Source organism: Melanerpes formicivorus, unplaced genomic scaffold (assembly GCF_026170545.1).
Source record: "Melanerpes formicivorus ecotype bairdi unplaced genomic scaffold, bMelFor1.0.p_v2 SCAF_13, whole genome shotgun sequence".
NCBI classification, from domain to species: domain Eukaryota; kingdom Metazoa; phylum Chordata; class Aves; order Piciformes; family Picidae; genus Melanerpes; species Melanerpes formicivorus.
The window spans coordinates 5,026,493-5,047,993 of NW_027142365.1; the positions used below are offsets into that span (position 1 = coordinate 5,026,493).

A 21,501-nucleotide genomic window follows, 5' to 3' on the forward strand; every position below is an offset into this window, starting at 1 on the left:
CGATCTTCCGCAGTCCTTTCCAACCCCTAGCATTGCGATTCTGTGAAAACGCCTTCAGGGCCAGCCCCGTCCCCTCCGTGGCAGAAGCGTCTCCCCCAGCCCACACCACGGCATCCCTAAGGGGAGTGCGCAGCCGAAGGCCAGAGCTGTTTGCCCGCACCGGAGACCTGCCGGCCCCAGGCGAGCAGCCGGCGAAGCGCTGAGCCCCGGCGGGCGGGCAGGCAGAGCCGGGCGGCGGCGGCGAGGCGGGGCGAGGGGGGAAGCGAACGGGCGTCGGGACGGAAGTTGCGAGAGCGGCGCGGCCATGGCCACGGTGCCGGCGGGCCCCGATCCCGGCCCCAGGTCCGGTCCCGGCTCTGTCGCCGTCTCGTCGCCTCTCGACCTCCACGCCGTGCCCATGGTAGCGCTGAACTACGGCGTGCGGCGCCGGCTCGGCCTCTATCTCAACCCGCGGGCGGCGGCGGCCGCCGACTGGACGGCGCTGGCGGAGGAGATGGGCTGCGATTACCTGGAGATCCGGCGGCTGGAGGCGCAGCCCGACCCTACCGCCGCCCTGCTGGAGGACTGGCAGTGCCGCTGCCCCGGCGGAGCCACCGTCGGCCACCTCCTCGACCTCCTTCGCCGCCTGGGCCGCCACGACGTCCTCCTGGACCTGGCCGACAGCGTGGGTGAGGCAGGGCGGCCCCCCACGCCCCTTCCTGGCTGGACCCCCACATCCCTTGCCGCCTGGCCCCGGTCCTGGAGCGGCCCCGGGACGGCGAGGGCTGGCTCGGTGTCCCTCGGGCAATGAGGGTCCGGGACAGCGCCGGGCCGGGGCCGAGCCTGCCCTTCCACTCTGCGGCTGCTGTGGTGCGGGCGGGAGGGGCCATGGCTTTGCCAGGGCTCGGGGTTCCCCTGGGCACGCAGCGGGCGGCTCTTGTCACCCTCTGCGACAGCAGGGCCCAGCTAAGCGCAGCGCTTCCTCGAAGCCCCGGAGGGCGGGTCTACTGCTTGTGTGGGCTTGCGTTCTGCCCGGGAGGGTGATGCTAGGGAAAAAATCCCACAGGAGCAGGAAAGCCCATGCCAGGCTGTGGCATGCCCTCCTCGGTGTTTTGAGAGGAGTCTTACCTAGGTTCTAGGAGAGAAGGGAGAAGCACGCTGCAATTCCTGCTAACCATAACCCCTGCAGAGTAACCAGGAACCCTGCCTTAACCTAAACCTCCAGTAGTAACGTTTCTGCCTGTCAAAGGATGCTTTGGGCCAGATCAGCCAGGAGACAGCTTGCACCTACAGGGCCAGGGTGAAAATCCTGATGTGTGAGTCTGATGTGATAGGAGGATAATTACAGGGAGAGATGAGGTATGTGTGGAGCTGGATAGTGGAAGGGAACACACTTCCTTGCAAACTGAATAAAAACTGGAATAGGTCAGGGAGAGGTATGAAGATCCTAGTGCTGCTTTGATGCTTCATATTCTGCATTATCAGAAATTCAGAGGGCAGCCAGCTGCCAGCAGAAGAGGAGATTCAGTGCTGAAGGATTTCCAGAGTCAGAGACTGCTGAAGACCTGTGTTGTATAACACAGGTTACTGGTGAAGAAATAACAGATCTCATTTCCTGTTACTGAAGATCCAGCAATCCATTGGTGCAGAGAACCTGGCCAACGAGCAGGGGAGGACTTCCTCATGCTCCTGCAGTTCTTCCTGTTTCAGAACACATGCTGAGGAGTCGATTTTGGATGAGACAGCAAAAATCAGTGTGTCAGAACAGATAGCAGGAGCTTCCAGCTGCAGCTTCACAAGAATGGTGGGCAGCACCTAGGCTTCTTGCCCTGAATTCAGTAGCTGGCCCACTGGAGTGTGGTGGACAGTCTTTGTCAGAGCCTGAATAGACAACAGCAGAGTGAGTGGGAGGAACCTGAGCATCAGGAAGGGCACAGATTTAGCTCAGTGGTAGGTCATGCTGACAAGAGGAGATGGATAAATTCTTGGAAGAAAGATCCACTGAGGGCTGCTCAACACAAAAGTACTGCCTCTGGCTCAGGAAATTCCTTAACTGCAGATAGATTATAAAAACTGATTGCAGATTGCACCTAAAAGATGGATTCTTTTAGCACAATGTCACTACACACTTATTTTATTCTTGCATTCTCCCCTAGGCATCTGGTTCTGACCACTACTGAAGACAGGATGCCAGGGGAGATGGACCCTCAGCCAGCCCCAGCATTTCCATTCTTCTCTTTTATTGTTTTTGGCTGAGGATTTCAGCTGGGTCCTGTGACTCTGTTGCTGGCACTGAGCTCTTGCAGGAGTCACAGATATTTACACTTGCAAGAGGAAAGGAAAGGAATGGTTGTGTGCATGGCACTTCCTGATGCCATGGGCATCTTTGTGTACCCTGTTAGGACTCCTGCAGTGGGCTTCAGCTCAGAAAGCATCAGTGTTGATTTTTTTTTAGCCTGTGTTTTCATTGTAGGAACTCAGAGGAGACTCAGGGGTGACCTTACTGCTCTCTACAACTACCTGAAGGGAGGTTGTAGACAGGCAGAGGTTGGTCTCTTCTCCCAGGCAACCAGCACCAGAACAAGAGGACACAGTCTCAAGCTGTGCCAGGGGAGGTTTAGGATGGAGGTTAGGAGGGAGTTCTACACAGAGAGAGTGATTGCCCATTGGAATGGGCTGCCCAGGGAGGTGGTGGAGTCACCATCACTGGAGGTGTTCAGGAGAAGACTTGATGGGGTGCTTGGTGCCATGGTTTAGTTGATTAGGTGGTGTTGGATGATAGGTTGGATGTGATGATCTTGAAGGTCTCTTCCAACCTGGTCCTGTTCTATTCTGTTCTATTCTATTCTAACTGCAGATCTGGAGCATGATTGGACTGCCCACACACAGGCCTGAGTCTCCTGATGGACACAGGTCGTTTGTAGGTCCATTATCATATCTGCTAGGCTGTAACAGATTTCTCAGACTCTCAGGCCTGTCAAATGGCACCTGAGGCCCTTGTGTGAGCATCCCAAGCCCCTTTGGGACACAGCATCCCAGTTAAACATGACTTACTGCTGTGCACAGCTCCAGAGGATGTTTGGTTTGTGGTTTGTGCTGCAGAAGCAATTTCTTGTCTTGCTGCATGCTCCATTCTTGGCCATGCTTAGAATGCTAAAACCTGGTGTCTCTTGTGGCCTTGAATAGTTCACCTTTGGCTGCTCTGTGGAGTGGGGCTGTATTCAGGAGCTCCCCATTACACAGCTGCAGTCCAGGCACCTGCAAGATGCTGCTTTTCCATTCCAGCTGTGTGTGATCTTTCTCAGCAGCTTGCTTCGTGGCACAAGCATGTTTAGGGGTGTGAAGCTCTTTGTCTTGGTACATGTGTGCTAACTGTGTCCTGCTGAACACATTGGCCATTTTGAAGTGTCTTTAATCATGATTTTAGAGACACTGACTTACCTGGCATGAAATGATCACTCCCCAGGGGAACAGGTAGCTGGCAGAGAGGTGTGACCCAAGTTGGTGCTTTAGTGAGGGAAGACCTGGAATCTGAACCTTCTGGCAGGTAAAAGTGTGGCTGATTCCTCTCTCCATTGCAGGACTGGAGGAAGAGGGAGGAGAGAGGCAGATTGGGAGTGCCTCAGTCTCAGGAAAAGCTTTGATTAACTCTGTTGCTTTATTTGAGGATAATTCAGTCATGAGATGCAGAGCTCTTGAGAGTGGAAGCAGAGGATGGGGCTCCAGGAGCTGGGTTGGCTTGTTTCTCACTAGGACTGGGTTACAGCAGGACTCACCTGGCTCCCACCCACATCCTGCACCTCCTGAGATCCTTTCCACTGCTGCTGCTGTTGTGCCAGCTATCTTTAGCTGTGCCAGCCTAACCCTCTGGGTGATCAGTACTTTCCTGCTTAATACTTGTTGGGGATGTTTTAAATCTTAAGGCTCTAGAGGGTTTCACTTTAATTCTGGGTTTCAAATCTCCTTTTGCTTTCAAGTTCTTCTGCAGCTGCACATGGCAGGGTGGCAGAGGCCTGCAGCCCCTGCAGGTGGCAGAGGCTGCAGGGTTTCTTGTCACTTCTCCAAAGACTTCACATTTAGATTTATCATTCATTTTCTTAAACCAAAATCTGGTTCTAACAGATCTGTGACCATTACTGTCTGGTTTGGCAAGCTCACAGCAGCAAATGTTCACAGTTACCCCAGAGGAGAAGTGCACACTCCCTTGTGCCTGAGGCCTAGAGGTTCTCCACTCACTGTTGTACAGTAGAAGTAGAATCCAGTAGAATTTTACATGGGTTTTCTGCACATGGTGGGTGTCTGTCCTCATCACCTGCAGCTCTGGCTGCTGAAGGCTGGTGGTGGAAATCAGCTAGTGTGTGTCTACATTTATTAGTAAAAGATAATGTGAAGAATTCTAGTTGGCAGTTTGCCCCCAGTTTGTGATTCTGAGTACTCCAAATTGCATAACACAAGAGTTAAGTAAGAGCTGTTAGACACACTGGTGCATGCTGTTAAAAGTGTGCTGGGATAGACTAGAACTAAGGCTAACAGAAGCAGTTTGGTTTAGAACAAGTACAAGTGCTTCCTTGCACAGCAAGAGTGAGCTTCAGGAATTAATTGCTAGAGGAGGTGGTGGAGGCAGCATCAAGAGGTGCACAAAGGGGTGAGAGAAATTCCGGGTACTACAAAATCCAGGCGGATTTTGGGTTTGGGTCCCCAATCCTTGACAAATAGCTGTTCTGTTTTCAGGAACTCCCAACAGTGCAAAACTGCTGTCACCAGAGCCTCTTGCCTTGCTTATTTTTGCAGAGGAGGACTGCAGGAAGTATCTGCAGAGGAAGCAGGAGCGGGCTGATCAGCCGCTCCAAGTGCCTGCGGTGGACAGCAGCGTGCCGAAGACGTTGGAACTGAGGGGCATCACTACCAGGGATGATCCCTATGGTAAGTGCCCAGGGTTGCCTTGCCTTATTGGAATTGCCTTCAGCTCTAGCAGAGCCCCATGGGGAGTGCAGATAACCTGTTTGTGACTTCATAGCCTAGGCCAGAGCACTGTAGCTGGTGGTCATCAGGCATTTTCGTTTCACTGTTTCCTCGAGCAGAGAGGAAGAATAACTCTGGGGAAGGCTGTGCCCTGAAGAGGCTGGCACAGAGCCCACTGGATGTGTGTGGGAGGAGACTTCCCAGAAATGTGTCCCTTAACACAGCCTGGCACAGAGCACAGGGCATTGGAATCAAGGCGGAAGGATGTCAAGAGCTGAGTGCCTTGGCTCAACTGCCTTGTTCTCAGTAGATTTAACCACCCTGACTAAAAAGGAATCAGGGTTGAAGTATGGCTGGGTGTGAAGTTGGGGGAGAGAGGAAACAGTTCTGTGCCTGTGTTCCATTCTGGGCTGTGTGTGCAGCTCAGCTCTGTGTGTATGCAGCTGGGGAGGTGGGCATCCTGTAATGTCCTAGGACACTAAGCAGCAAGCTGAGGCTGAACAAAATGAGTCAGCTCACCTCTTCAGATTCTCTCCTGCTTGGTCTGACTACAACAGCCTCCTGCAGTGCTCCAGGCTTGAGGCAGTGTGGCTGAAAAGCTGCCTGGTGGAAAAGAATCTGGGGTGCTGGTTGACAGTGGCTGAAGATGAGCTAGAAATGTGTTCATGTGGCCAAGAAGGCGAGCTTCATCCTGGTTCAGGTCAGTAGAGTGGGCAGCAGGAGTAAGGAAGTACTAGGGCTCTGTACTCAGCACTTGTGAGGCTGGACTTGGAGCACTGTCAGTTTTGGGCCCCTCACTGCAAGAAAGATGTTGAATTGCTGGAGGACATCAAAGGGAAGTGAAGCTGGTGAGGGGTCTAGAGCATAGGTCTTGTGAGGAGCAGCTGAGGGAACTGGGGTTGTTTAGTCTGAAAAAAGAGGCTCAAGGGTTTCAGTTTGTTCTCCCAAGTAACAAGCAGTAGGACAAGAGGAAAGAGCCTCAAGTCCCACCTCCTCCCTGAAAGGGCTGTCAAGCCCTGGAACAGGCTGCCCAGGGAAATGGTGGAGTCACTGTCTCTGGAGGTATTTAGAAGCTGTGTAGATCTGGTGCTGAGGGAAATGGTTTAGTGGTGGAGTTGGCAGTGCTGGGTTAATACTTGCACTTGATGATCTTAAAGGTCTCTTCCAACCTAAAACAATTCTAAGATTCTATGACTTTGACTGTCCACATTTGCTGTATGTGAGGACATCACTGACCCTCCTCAAAAGTCCATAGGCCAGTATGCTCATGTTGGTACACAGCAGCTTTGCCTGGTGTGACCCCCAGGTTAGCTCTGTGCCCCTAAGGCAGCACCCTCACTTTGATTGACCTGGCAGTTACCCTTCTGCTTGACTGGATCTGCCTGCTGGGTTCCTACTTTCCCAGCAGCTTTTAGAGCCTGACCTATTTTCTCACTGTGGAAGGCTTTAACTGGCATCAAACCTTGAATATATATGTAGTGACATTGAGAGAGGGAAAAAACCAACAACAGAGTGGGAAAATATCCTGCATTATGAAGGCACTTAGTTACAAGAGACATTGCCCTTCAAATAGAGCACATTAATATTTGGTAAATAAACAAGAGCTGCCAGCCATTAGCATCTTGGGAAGCAGGGCCATTTACTCAGGGCATGATTTCAGGTTGGAACTTCTTAGCCATGAAAATGGCAGGCCCTGATTTCATGGCCTTCCTCATAGCCCAGTAGGTGTTGCTCAGTGAAGGGCCTGTAGGAAGGTTTTGATTCGCTGTGACCTGAGCTAGAGAAGGAGTTCCCAGAGCCACAAGGGTGTTTTAGGTCAATAACTAACTCCAGTCAAATCCTGGAGCACCAGGACTCTTGTTGCATCCTCTGGGGCTACTCTGCTCCCTCCAGCTCTTCCCAGGCTCTGTCTCTCCCCATTCCCTGTGCCTGGATGTTCTTGCCTCTACAGATTTTGTGTGTCTGTGTCTCAGCCACCACTGCCTAGCCACTGCCAGGAAGTGAGGTTATGTGAATAGCCAGGACTGTGAACCAAAGCTGTCATGCCCAGACCTGTTACCTTCTGCCAGCCCTGTTGTGGCAGGAGTCTGGGCTGAGGGTTGCTTGGCTGCTAAAATGTTGCATTTGCCTTTAGGAGTTTGGCCAGAGCTGGTCTGGGAGCTCCTGATTCCGAGTCAAAGTCTGGGAGCTACTGAAAGTCAAAACCAGGATTTACTTTATTTATGGTAGAAGATGACAACTAATTTGTTAATGGTTTCAGGGAATGGAACAGAGATGTTTGATGCCTTCATCTGCTACTGTCAGAAGGACCTCCAGTTTGTCCAGGAGATGATCAGGGAGCTGGAACAAACGGAGTTCAAACTGAAGCTCTGTGTGTTCGATCGGGATGTCTTGCCAGGGACGTGCGTGTGGTCCATCAGCGGAGAGCTTATAGAAAGGAGGTGAGTGACCCCTGGCTGCTTGGGACAGCTGAGTGTGATGGAACATTTCATCCATTTTGCCATCATTTCTGCAGGGTGGTGCCAGCCAAGCAGTAAAAATCCACGAGGATGTCTTTATGGGGGTTTGTTTTATGCTCAAGGCAGAGAACTCGAGCCTTCCCAAGTGTCACATCAGTGTGTTCACAAGGAAGGTGGCACTGCCCTGATGCTGTCTATAGCTGATCCCTTTGCTTTGGCTGGAATGTCTTGGAAAAGCAGCTATTCAATATAGAACAGAACAGAACAGAACAGAACAGAACAGAACAGAATAGAATAGAATAGAATAGAATAGAATAGAATAGAACAGAACAGAATAGACCAAACCAGGCTGGAAGAGACCTTCAAGGTCATCGCATCCAACCTATCATCCAACACCACCTAATCAACTAAACCATGCAACCAAGCACCCTATCAAGCACCCTCTGTCTTCCAGTCTCATCTTTGGAGGTGATCTGGAAATGAATACAGACCCAGGTTAAGTTAGCTCTACTCCACAGCCTGGAGTTGGGACAGCACTGGTGCCAGCCTTGGCACTGACTTCAGGGATCCTTCAGACCTGTATGGGGCTCAGGCATGATGGGACCTGTAGGACATACAAGCAGCTCTCTCGACAGGGAGTGAAAAGTGCCAGGGCAGGTATTTGGGTTTTAAACCTCAGCCTTTCAGAGGGAGGTGGCTTGGTGTTAACAGACAGCCCTGGCTGTTGTACAGCCTGAAGAGCCCAGTATGTAGTTTACAACAACAAATTGGGGAGTGAAGCTCAAATTAGTGAAACCAGGTGATCTCACAGCGCAGTAAAGCTCTGCCCACTTCATTCTAACTCTGACCTTGTGCTCAGTCAATACAGGCAGCACTTCAGCAGCTAATTAAGAGGTCAGTGTTTGTGCTATCTAGGCAGAGGATCAGATGAAGATGGCAGAGGCGATGTGGGCCATTTCCTCAGGTTTTGGTATGGGGGTGTGTCTGCAGTCAGGTTTCTTTGCGTACCATAGCTGTCTGTCTGCCAGCAGTGCTTAGCTCTGTAGGTGATTGCTGCTGGCACGTGGCTGGCAGGTTCATTTGCCCTCTGGAGCAGTTCAGAGGCACACACACTTCTGCCAGGGAGGGCAAGAAGCACCTCTGCTGACATTTGATTTTTCTTCTTCTCCCTGACTGCTTCACCTTCAGGTGCCGGAGGATGGTGGTTGTCATTTCAGATGACTATCTGGAAAGTGATGAATGTGATTTTCAGACCAAATTTGCTCTTAGTCTTTCCCCAGGTAAGATCATAGATAGCCCATCTAAAATTCTGTATCAGCATTATCATTTTTGTCTCTAACCTCTCCCACTGGGATCAGTGCTGTCCTAGTGGGCACTGCACAAGGGCACTATGAGGGGTAGGCTCAGTTCTGTTTAAACTGATAAATACAGGTGAGAGAGGAGAAAGGAAATTATAGTTACAGGACAGGGAGCTTGGTCTCAGACCTGGCTTGTCACCCCTGACCAGCATTTCACATGTGTGAAAGTCTACCCAGGTGCAGGCTTGCCCTGAGTGTAATGCCCTTCACTAAGCAGAGATCAGTGCTCCTAGCAGCAGCCATTGAAGCTAATGGTGGCTTTGTAATTTCATGGTGCTCGCGGGGACCTGGGGGTGGATCCTTGCCCTGCTGCTGACCTTCTGCATGATGATGAGCAAGAAGCTGAGCTGTCTCTGCTGCAGGGTTCCAGCTGTCAGGAGGGGCTAACGCTGCCTGCTGCAGAGAAAAGATGGCTACACAGAAGGGGCTGGTGGCAAGCTCTGGGAGCTGCACAGACAACTTCAGAATCTGCTGCAGTTATGAAGGCTTTGTTATTTGCCTCATCCAGGTCTCAGTGTCATCACTTTAGCTTGTAGCTGGTTTACCACTTTAGCTTGTAGCAGGTGTCCTTATGGAGAATTGTAAGGGTAGAGGCTCCCCTTTAGCAGGGCTGCTCCTTCGAGCAGCGGCAGTCACAGGGAGAGTTGTGTCACCTTGTGTATGCCTCAGAAAAGCAGCCCATGGTAGTGGAGTGATCCCTTGCAGCCCCATGTGGGTAACATCTGCAGCCTAACTGAGTAAATCAGGGTAGGAGGAAAGAGAATTGGGGCTAACCCAGCAAAGCTAACCATCCAGAAGCAGCTTACTCTCTGAATTTCCTCCTCATACACACCTCTGTGTGTTGAGTTGTGTTCCACAAGAAACCCTGCTCTCTTCTTTCAGACCTGCAGTTCTTTAGCACCTCCCGCTAGGATCAGCACAGGCTGCCCTGTGTGTGCAGGATGGATCCTGCTCTGGATCTGAGTACAGTGTTCTCAGCAGAGGCCTTGGGCTTCAGAAACTTGCTCTCTAGGGTAGGAGCTAGTTGCACTTTAAGGTGAAGACCCAAAGTCAGGAGCAAACCCAGATGGTGTGTGCTGGTGTGGGGAGGAGATGTGTGGAGGATGTGACTGTGGCTCTGTGCAATCCTCTGCCTCATCTTGCAGGTGCTCGTCTCAAGCGGCTGATTCCAGTCAAGTGCAAAACCATGAAGAATGAGTTTCCAAGCATCCTGAGGTTCATCACCATCTGTGACTACACCAACCCTTGCACCAAAAAGTGGTTCTGGACCAGACTGGCCAAATCCCTCCTGCTGCCATGATGCAGAGTCACCAGAGCTGGTTGCTCTTATGTCATCTGTCCTGAATGTGCCTTCACACCACGGTGGCCTTCACACAGGGTCTTCACCACTTCACAACCTGCTTCCTTGCAAGCAGTGTTTGGAGCCTGTGAGCAGGAGCATAGAATTTCTGTAGCACTTCCTCAGAAGGGGAAATAAAATGACTGTGTGGGAGTTCCTCTTCAAGTCCTGAGCAGCAGCATCTAGCATTTTGTGTAGTAAACACTTGCACTGGAAAGAAGGAAACCACACATTTCAAGACAGGGTTCAATACAGGAAGGCTCAACTGTGAGCATGGGGTAAGATGTCTGAGCCTCACACTGCAGCCTTTCTGAAATACTGCCTATTCTTTTAACAGCTGTTTCATGGCTGTGGTAACATCTAGGGTTGATTGGGGTTTTAAAAAGCCAGTGAGATCCCATGGCTGCCTGGGGTCTGCAGGAGCAGAGGTTTCAGACTTGAATTTCCTGCTTTGCTCATGTCCAGTGCCATGAGAATGACTGATTTTGGCAGCCCTGTGAGAAGGCACAGCTCTCCTGCCAGAGACCATGTCCCTTGCCCTGTGCTGCAGCACCAGGGAGTGGCTGTGAGCTCTCCCTGGCCCATGCTTGTTCTGAGGGTAGACAGTTGCCTTTGGTCTTTGTTTGGAGGAAAGCAGAAGCATGTTTTGATTGTTAAAGCACTGCAAAGAATTGAGTGTTTGTCCTGTTATTCTTAGCAGTGTCTGCTAAATTAGAGCAGTTACCCATGTGATATAACTACTGCAGCATTAATGAGCTTGGTTCATTTGGGGGGGAGGTTTTCCTCCTCAGGTTACCCCACAGCTTGTCCTGTGTTCATCTACAGGGGAAATCCCTTGTCACTGCTATTTTTGGTGAGGCAGTTCCCTCCATTTGCTGTAAGTGGTTATTTTTTTGCTTGTTGAGAGCAAGAAGTGTAAGGAAAAAGACACCATTGTACCATCTTGGCCCTGTCTGTTCTCTGTCCAGGCCACACTTGAGTGAAATGTTGTGTGAAATGGTATACTGAAATTTTATAGTCCCAGCTCTTATGGAATGTTTACAGCAGAGCCTTCCTTCAGTGGAAATTCAGTCTTCAAATGTGTATTTCCAGTGAAAGTCCTTCCCACACAAAGAGCAGGCTGCTGTTGCTCATTGACTTGACCAGGAGCAGAGCTCTGCTCCTAGATGGGTCCAGACCTTAAACTGCTTCACCTTGCAAAGCCTTCCAAAACATTGGGATGCCTCCAAGGTACAGGGATAAATATAGAGTAAAGAGTGTATTAAATTGTCAGTTGGGCCATTTAGGATGTCAAGGCTCATGTTACATTGATAGACAGAGCACAGTTTAATTAACCACTGTGGTCATTACTGTGTTTCTGTGACTAAGGCCAGGAGCAGCACTGATGTGCTCTGCTTGTTAGCCTGGAGTCCTGCAGAGCAACGGTGGATCTCAGCAGTTCCTAGTGCTCAGGGGTGGGGTCTTCTGCCCAAAGTAGCCTTCTAAAGCCTCCTGAGGCTACATTAAACAGATTTAGAGTGAATATTTTCTGAACTGGGAGGAGAAGAACCTTGCTTTTGTATCAGCAGTTGCTTCCTCTCTGCCACTTTGTTCTTTACTACAGCCACCGACTCCCGTTGATTTTACAGCTGCATGTTTCACTAGTTTACATTTTTAAGGCTGCATCTGGATGTGATTTCATTTCTGGGGGGAGAGAGGTGTTTCAAAGCATTCCCAGAGCTGAGGTGCAATGAGAAATGTGTGCTCCTGCCGTTACCTCACTCTAAGTGAGCAGTCCCTTTCCACGGGGGGCTTCAAAGTCCTGTCCACATGCTGCTGGTTTCTCCTGGCTGACAGCAGCCAGCCCTGGACCTGAGCATGGTGCAGCTCCTTCATAGATACAGTGGTAGTGTCAGGGCTGGGTTTGGACAGGCCCATGGGCTGGGTGGTTTGCAGTCCCTCCTTCCAACATAGCTGCTGCCCTCCTGCCCAGGTGGTGTTTGCACCTCTCTCTTCCTAGAGCAAGAAGTCCTTTGGCATGGGAGGAGAAAAGAGGGGCTGATGAAGGGTTGCTGAATAGTTTGTCTTCGTGTCCTGTGGCCCTCGGGCCTCCCCTGCAGGAGCAGAGGCAGCTGCTTGCCTCAGGGTTCTGCATAATCTGTAGATGTTAATTAGAGAAGAGTTTCAGGAGGCTGCTGGATCCCCGGGCGCTCCCGGGGCTTGGTGAATTCTCATACTCGGGAGCGTCTCTAAACGTTAATTATGGGTCATTACTCACAGGACCATACCAGATTCCTCTCCTTTAGCGAGCTGAAAGGACTCTGGTCACTAATTAGGGGAAGAGACACTGCCGGCTGTGCTGCAGACACTAGAGGGAGGCAGTGGCCCACGCTGGCATCCTGCGAGGGCTCCTGCCTGGTGCCCGGGATGGAGCAGACCACAGGGACGGGCCAGCTGTGGGATGACCCCCTGCCATGCCTGGGGTCTGGGATGGAGAGGCTTCTTGCATCCTCTCCTAAAGGCTGTACCAAAACCTCTGAGAATTTCGGCAGATTGGACTTTGTGCAATGTCTTCTGCCTGAGTCCTGACAGGTGGTTTGGGACTCGGGTTGCAGCAAAAATGTTGGCAGTAGATAGCCAGGTGATTGCCCACCAGGGAAGTGCTGCTTCTGAAAGAGAAAGCACAAATGAGCTGAAGTTCTAAATCTCCTGGCTTCCAGTGGATAAATGCAATATTAGTTGTGAATTCATTGTGAAAGATGTTGGTACTATGGAGGGATCTCATCCTCACCCTGCTCCCTATGCCCCAGCCCTGCTCTCTGGGTGGCTCCAGTGCCAGGCTCTGTGTTGCTCTAGTGCAGGCCAAAATCAAGTGTTGGGGGTAAAGTGAGGTAACAGCCTTCACATGCAAAATGCTTGGCCTTAAATATGTATCCTCTGAAATGTCAAAAGAACCAGTTGCTGCACTTCAGACATTTCCATATCTCTCTTGTCACAGCAAGCAGATGAAGTGTGACATCTGTGAGTGACATAAAACCTAATTGCTGCAGCGTGGCTCAGTGGCAGTCATGGTTCCCCTCCCCTCTTTCACGCTCTGTGGAAGGTCAACATTCTGAACACCTTTAAAAAAGGGATTTACACAATTGGTGATGTTGATTTCCTCCCCTCCCCCCAAAATATCCTTTCTTTCCCTCACTGAAATGGTCCTAGTTATCTTTCTTACCAAATCATTTATTTTTTTACATATATACTTAGATATTTATAAGAGTTTCTGTCCTGCTAGGGGTCTGGAGAAGCAGAGGTGTTGGATGGCTGTGCTGAAAGCAGGCAGCCATCCTGTGGGGTTTAATCCTCAAACCCCAAACTGTTGCCACTTGTCAGAATGGTTCAAAATAAAGAATCAAACCCCAGCAGGCTCAATCTCCTTCTTGGGCATCAGGAGAGACACTAGGTCTCAGCATGAAATGTGAGTGAGATAGAGTACAGCTCAGTCTCCTTCTTGGGCTTCAGGAGAAACACTAGGTCTCAGCATGAAATGTGTGTGAGGTAGAGTACAGCTCAATCTCCTTCTTGAGCTTCAGGAGAAACACTAGGTCTCAGCATGAAATGTGAGTGAGATACAGTACAGGCTGCTGCTTCTTTTTTGTTTTCATGTTTTGCCTCAGCAGCTTCCTCAGAGGAGGTTTTTGGGTGTGCCTGAAAGAGGGAGAGGTAGAGTTGTGTCACACCAGGAGGAAAATCATCAAGGACTTGTATTTCAGGAATGTGTGATTCTCCTCCAGGTCTCATTTTTGGCTTTGTGGTCTTTGTCTGTCACTGCCCTGGTACCTAGCAGGCTCGAGGTGCCAGAGCCAGGGCTTCTGCTACCTGCCCCCAGCAAGCAGGGATGCTGGGCACTGAGCTCCTGCTCTGCATCCTTCCCAGAGGCCTGGCAAGAGATACATCATGGTTCTGTGAGCTGGAGGATTTTGCCAGCTCAGTTTCCTTTGGCTCAGAGTCAGCCCAAGCCAGGGAAATAATTTACAAGCCTAGCAGCTGTTAAGGCCAAGGACCTGCCACAGGAAAAGACAAAGGATCACTGAATCACCAAAGTGTTGGCTGGAAGGAATCTGGAGGCCAAGGATGAGCTGCACCCCACAACAGGAGGGAGGGGCTGTGCACTAAGCTGCTTGCAGGACGATGTTCCCTGTCAAAGAGATGAAGGAATGGCTCAGCTATGGCTACTATGAGTGAACATATGGGCAGTGGTATGAACACCATCCCTGCATATATTATTCTAGATAGAAGTGGCTGGCAAGAGCAGCCTGCCAGGAGAGTCCCACTCCCAGAAGCGCTGGCATCCTGTCACCTTCAGTGGAGCTTTACAGCACTTGCCTGCCCTTATGGTTTGGAGCAGTTCATGAGGTTTTGTCTGCATTTGGCTGCATCTCAGCCTCTGGAGGGGTCAGGGGGTCCGGCTGCGGTTGCTCTTTTCAATCTGTTACTCTTCCTGTGCCAGAAGAAATATTCCCAGCGCTCTCTTTCGCTTCAGCGTTGGAACATTGGCAGCATTTCCTTGTTTACTGGAGAACAGCATTTACCTGGCAGAATTCAGTACCAGAATGTTCTCAGCCTTAGCTAGGGAGGGTGAGAGGTGAAAGCATTGCCCCTTGATGGATCAAATTCTGTCCTCCAGCACGCTGGCAGGACCAGAGTTGCTTTGTCGTGATGGAGACTCTGCTTGGTGCAGAGGGCACGTTTAGAGGAAGAAAATTAGCCCAGGGAAGAAAATGCAATTATACCTACAACCAAATGACAAAAATGTCTGAGCATTCTGGAAACACATTTTACTAAGGCAGTAAAAATGAACAAACCCCACAAGGTTCCTGTTGCTGGAACGGGTGCTAACAGAGCTTGTTGAAGAGCACTGCTGTCAGACCTGGGGGGTTTTACCCAAGGATGAGATGCATGCTGTGTACAAACACTTCTCCAAAGGTAGTTTTCTCTGGGTGCTGTGTTAGAGCCAGCTTTGATCCAGCTGATCCCCACTAGGATTTTGGGATGATTTTGAACGTGACCCAGCTTCTTGATAAGCATTATCAAGCCCAGTCTGGAAAATGTGTTTGTTTTGTAGCAACATCTGCAGTCAGGAGGATGAACGTGCTTGCACCCTCTCCAGAGCTGTGCTGCTCTGCAAGGCTGTAATTAGCTGAAGGTGTATTTAAGTATTAAGCTGTTCCAATGTCTGGTTTACAAACAATGCATTTGCTGTTCCTGCGGCAGAGCCTGGTGTAGCAACGCAACTTCTCCTCCTCTTGTCTTGCTGATCAAGCTGCTCATGCAGTGGCAGAGGCTGGGTTGTCCATGCCCACCAGACAGAGGTCTTCTCTGTCTCAGCTGGCTAAGAGAATTTCCACAAAGGCAGGTTGGTGCAGCAGCAGCAGCTGTGACCTGCTGTCCCCTGCTGCGTGGGATACATCCCTTCAGAGCATCAGCTGCACCTGCAGCTTCTCCTGGCTGGCAGCTGGCATGGGGGCTTTGATTCCCATTTGTTGGGCTGGGGTTTGGTGGGGTTGGACTGGAAGGAGGGAACAATGACTTCCTTCAAAGTCTCTTTACGAAAAGTTACTTGGAACATTCTTTTCTTCTCCTGTTTCACACCCACCTTCCCACTGCCCTGCAGAGAGGGGACAGCCAAGTGTGGTGTCTGGGGTAAGCATCGTTACTCTGTGCTGCACTTCCAAGCCTCCCAGCAAACATGGAGCCCTCTAGGGTGAGGAGGCAGGTGGCAGATGGCTGGAAGCACAGAGGCACTAGGAGGAATGTGCCAGGGTGCCCTCGACAGCCAAGCATCCAGACTCTCCCCAGGCCAGATGGGTTTCGTACAGCTCCTGGCCCTACTGTGCCTTCACAGGAGGAGAGAGCAACACCAGGCTGGCTGCCAGCCTGCAATGCAAAGATCAGTGAGTCCTGCTGGCTTGTAAGTTAGATGGCAGCTCCTTTGGCCTATGCAGAAGGAGCAGGATGGTTCTGTGAGGAGGCAGCCAGAGAGATGGTGCAGGACCAGGAGGAGGAGACAGCAGTGTGCCCAGGTGGCCAGGAAGACCAACAGCATCCTGGCTTGGATCAGAAAGTGCAGCCAGCAGGACTAGAAAGGTGATTGTCTCCTTGTACTTGGCACTGGTGAGGCCACACCTTGAGTACTGTGTTCTGTTTTGGGCCCCTCACTACAAGGACATTGATGTGCTGGCATGGGTCCAGAGAAGGGCAACTAAGCTGCTTGTTTGTGAAGCAGATGAAGTGGGGTGGTTTAGTTTGGAGAAAAGAAACCTGATGAGAGACCTTCTCACTCTCTACAAATACCTCAAAAGAGGCTGTAGCAAGGTGGGTGTTGGTCTGTTCTCCCAAGTAAAAAGAGGTAAGACAAGAGGAAGGATCCTCAGATTGCACCAGAGGAAGTTTAGTATGTACACCAGGAAAAACTCCTTCTGAGAAAGGCTTGCCAAGCCCTGGCACAGGCTGCCCAGGGAAGTGGTGGACTCACCACCCCTGCAGGTATTTAAAAGCTGTGTATATGTGGTGCTGAGGGTCATGCTGTAGTGGTGGAGTTGACAGTGCTGGGTTAGCAGCTGGACTCCATGATCTTAAAGGCCTTTTCCATCCTGTGGCAGCAGCCTTGCTCCAAGCCCAGCCAGTTTGTGTAGGCTCAGTGCTACACATCTTGCCCAGTGTCTTAATGAAATCAGCCCCACGAGAGGATGGCATGGGTCTTTGTGCACTGTTGGGGATGCTGAAGTTAGGAGGAGGATGGACTCACAGGAAATATGTTCAGGCAAATGGGGGGGTTATGATGAAGTGAACTTTCACAAAGTTTTTGCAGCATGTTTTTGGCTCTGATCTTCAGCTGTGTTCGCCTTCTGTTTGTGTCAGCAGAACTAAATGCAAGAGCCACAAATCCTAAGATGCTTAACTGCTTGTGTGCCAGTGCACAGCCTGTTGACTCAGAAACAAAAAGTACCATTTTGGAGGGGAAAACTGGGTAAGTGGCCCTGGAGGTCCCTGTGCCACTCTGTCCTGCTGAAGCCACGGCAGACCCTGCCACTGCTTTGTAGCAATGTCTGCAAAACTGTTCAGAAGTCTGAGGGAGTGGTTTAAAACTACTGAATCATGGAAGAGTTAGTGTTTCATTTAACAAGTCCAAGTGCTGGGTGCTGCACTTTGGCCACAACAACCCCAGGCAGCGCTACAGGCTGGAGTCAGAGTGGATGGAGAGCTGACAAACAGAAAAGGACCTGGGGGTGCTGATTGACAGCCACCTGAATATGAGCCAGCAGTGTGCCCAGGTGGCCAAGAAGGCCAATGGCATCCTGGCCTGCATTAGGAATAGTGTGGCCAGCAGGAGCAGGGAACTCATTTTGTCCCTCTACTGAGCACTGGTTAGGGCATACCTTGAGTCCTGTGTCTAGTTCTGGGCCCCTCAGTTTAAGAAGGACATTGAGACTCTTGAATGTGTCCAGAGAAGGGCAACGAGGCTGGGGAGAGGCCTCAAGCACAAGCCCTACGAGGAGAGGCTGAGGGAGCTGGGGTTGCTTAGCCTGGAGAAGAGGAGGCTCAGGGGAGACCTTCTTGCTCTCTACAACTACCTGAAGGGAGGTTGTAGCCAGGCAGAGGTTGGTCTCTTCTCCCAGGCAACCAGCACCAGAACAAGAGGACACAGTCTCAAGCTGCACCAGGGGAAGCTTAGGCTGGAGGTGAGGAGAAAGTTCTTCACAGAGAGAGTTGTTAGCCATTGGAATGTGCTGCCCAGGGAGGTGGTGGAGTCACCATCATTGGAGGTGTTCAAGAGGGGATTGGATGTGGCACTTGGTGCCATGGTTTAGTAGTCATGAGGTGTTGGGTGACAGGCTGGACTTGATGATCTTTGAGGTCTTTTCCAGCCTTATTGATTCTATGATTCTATGATTTTTGGCAGCACTTGGCAGACCCCCCCCAGCTGAAATATCGGTGGAAATGAGATTCTATGTGCTTTGAAATTGGTTTTGGCCTTAAAATGTCAGTACCTCAGCACTGCCACAAGCTCGTGTGGGTAGGCAAAGAACATAATTATTCAGTATCAGTAAAGGGCTTTCACAAGGGGAAGGCAAAGAAAAGAAGCACTGCATTTTGACTCTAAAGCTAAAGGAACATGGCCTGGCTTTCCTAGCAGCCATTCTGTAGCCTCCTTGGTGCCATAACCTCTCCTAGCGCCGCGCCTGGCACCTGCTTGGCTGCGGTGCTTTAGCGAGCATGGGGAGTGCAAAGCTTTCAAGATTTTCTCTCTGAGCTCTCAGAAATCTCCCCTCATCAGCATGCTGCTCTCGGCAGCCGGGCTTTTCCTCAGCTCCAAGGCATGCATATTGATCAGTCATCTTCTTTTGTTACCTAGCATCCTGTCATCGATTTTAATTGTTGGGTATTGAAGAGGCAGCATTCAGCACACGGAGAATTACTGACTCTGGGATTCTGCTTTCCGCACCTTTTGCCAGACAGTGCCTGCAGCAAGGCCCTCAGGAGCTGTGGATCTCTCTCTCGTTTCATCAGCAATCTGCAAAAAATTATGCAGCAGCAGATTTTCCTCTATTAAATCAATTTCTGGAGCTCTGTGACAGCTTTCCCTGCCGCATGATTTCACACTTGAGCAGTTTGTTTCGGAGGTGCCATGTGGGTTTTCTCCCTTCCCAAAGGGGCGGTGGTGGGAATCCACAGATAGCTTGCTCACGTCTTCCCAGCTCCCCCTTGCTGCCACTGTCCTGAAGAGATTTGCAGGACTTCAAATGACTCCTAGTGGGTGTCCTTCTCTTGTGGTTCCTCTTTGGCTCCTCCTCAGCCCACGGGGCTGCTCCTGGGCTACTCCCTGGAGCTTCCTCTCCTGCTGCTGAAGTGGGGTAGCTTCTCCAAGATGAAACTGTAGCTTCGTCCTATATTTGAGATCAATCTTCCCATCCCCATAGTGCAAAATGCCAAAGCTGGGAACTGGTGATTCATTAACTCTTCTTCCTGCAGAGCATCATCTTAAACTTAGATTGTTCCCATCCTTTGCAAACCTTCTTGCACTTCCAGGGGCCTTTCATTACACATACTTCCTGAAGGCTCTGTACCTCAGGCCCTTGGGGTTTGGAGCACAGCCCTGTGAAGTGAGGCTGAGGGAGCTGGGGTTGCTTAGCCTGGAGAAGAGGAGGCTCAGGGGAGACCTTATTGCTGCCTACAACTACCTGAAGGGAGGTTGTAGACAGGCAGAGGCTGGTCTCTTCTCCCAGGCAACCAGCACCAGAACAAGAGGACACAGTCTCAAGCTGTGCCAGTGGAGGTTCAGACTGGATGTTAGGAAGAAATTCTACAGAGAGAGAGAGATTGCCCATTGGAATGGGCTGCCTGGGGAGGTGGTGGAGTCACCATCACTGGAGGTGTTTAGGAGGAGACTTGATGGGGTGCTTGGTGCCATGGTTTAGTTGATTAGATAGTGTTGGATGATAGGTTGGACGTGATGATCTTGAAGGTCTCTTCCAAACTGGTCTGGTCTGGTCTGGTCTGGTCTATTCTATTCTATTCTATTCTATTCTATTCTATTCTATTCTATTCTATTCCATTCCATTCCATTCCATTCCATTCCATTCCATTCCATTCCATTCCATTCCATTCCACTACTGTCTCTTTCTTATTCTAGGTTTTCCTTTACTTCAGATACACCAAAAAGCTCCTATTTATAGCAGCTGGCAGCCAATGACACAGGAATTCATGAGTAGGGAGGAAAGGATGTGAACTATCCTAACAGACCTTTTTTTTCGGACAGGATCTCTTTACATTCCTATTGCCATAGTAATAAGCTCTGAGTCACTGTTACACTGAACTATTAGACTATTATTGTAAACTCATGTCATTAGGATCTGCTAATGGGAACCACAAGCCCTGTCTGGCCTCAGCTTAGCTGGGTTTGAGAAGATAGTGGCCATTTAGAAGGCTAAGAACAATACTCCCTCACACATCTTATTCCCAGATGGCAAGGAATGAACCAAATCTTACTCCACCCTATCTTTCTATTCCTGGGGTTTCTCTTCTCCCTGTGTGTTAATAGAATTCATTTTGATTCCTGGTAATGTCACAAAAGGTGGGTTATTTTATGCCTTCAGAGTTTGTCAGCTGTAAACTGGGTCCAAACACTCCCAGCTAACAGAGTAGCCATGCTGTATCACATGAGAGCAGCAGTGTCTTTGTGAAAGCTGCCTTCTGTGATTGCTCCTGCCATGGCCAGGTCTCGAGAGATCTATGTGTCCAGAGACACTTGGGACTTATCACAGTATCATAGTATTAGTCAGGGTTGGAAGGGACCACAAGGATCATCTAGTTCCAACCCCCCTGCCATGGGCAGGGACACCCCACACTAGATCAGGCTGGCCAGAGGCTCAGCCAGCCTGGGCTTAAACACCTCCAGGGATGGGGCCTCAACCACCTCCCTGGACAACCCATTCCAGGGCTTCACCACTCTCATGGGGAAGAACTTCCTCCTCACCTCCAGCCTGAATCTCCCCACCTTCAGCTTCATTCCATTCCCCTTAGTCCTATCACTCCCTGAGATCCTGAGAAGTCCCTCCCCAGCCTTCCTGTAGGCCCCCTTCAGATACTGGAAGGCCACAATCAGGTCACTTCTCTGCTGCTACAGAAAGAGGCAGGGAGGGTATCACCTCTGACACTGCTGATTTCTGTCAGGGGGTAAATCCAGGCTGAGTATTTGTCTAGAAGAGTTTTGTTGAATAATGAAATGAAATGTGCAAAATAGTCTTAAACACACACACAAAGCTTGATGTAACAGAACAACAGTCCTTGGCCACCCCTCATCAGCTGCCAAAGAGGAGCCAGGCCAGGTGGACCACCTTTGTGTCAAGATCAAGGTGCTTGAGGGTTGGTCTCTTCTCCCAGGCAACCAGCACCAGAACAAGAGGACACAGTCTCAAGCTGCACCAGGGGAAGTTTAGGCTGGAGGTGAGGAGAAAGTTCTTCACAGAGAGAGTTGTTAGCCATTGGAATGTGCTGCCCAGGGAGGTGGTGGAGTCACCATCCCTGGAGGTGTTCAAGAGAGGACTGGACGTGGCACTTGGTGCCATGGTCTAGTAGTCATGAGGTGTTGGGTGACAGGTTGGACTTGATGATCTTTGAGATCTTTTCCAACCTTGTTGATTCTATGCTATGACCAGGTTTATTTGGCACTTTCAGCTATGACTGGAGAAGCTCTGAAACACATTCTCAACCCCCTGTCCTGCTCAGATAGATAGAAAATGTTTTATGATGGAGATTTACCCTCCACAGAAAAGGCCAGTGGGGAAAACCTTTCAGTCCTGAGGAGCTGTGACATTCCCAAGGTGAAAAGAGGCATGGGCATGAGAAGTGTTTTTCCAAGACCTTCAGTAAAGCC

The 21,501-nt window shown here is 50.5% G+C and overlaps 1 protein-coding gene across 1 annotated transcript; it reads left to right on the forward strand.

The window, feature by feature from the left end:
• The first annotated feature begins 267 nt into the window (after nucleotides 1–267).
• On the forward strand, nucleotides 268–13,486 carry MYD88 (MYD88 innate immune signal transduction adaptor). Its single transcript, XM_068145931.1, is given in 8 exon segments — nucleotides 268–668; nucleotides 4,771–4,902; nucleotides 7,202–7,382; nucleotides 8,589–8,680; nucleotides 9,904–10,014; nucleotides 10,017–10,078; nucleotides 10,080–10,124; nucleotides 10,126–13,486. Coding segments are annotated over 8 exon segments (1,074 nt in total). The 5' UTR covers nucleotides 268–304; the 3' UTR covers nucleotides 10,213–13,486.
• The last annotated feature ends 8,015 nt before the right edge of the window (nucleotides 13,487–21,501 follow it).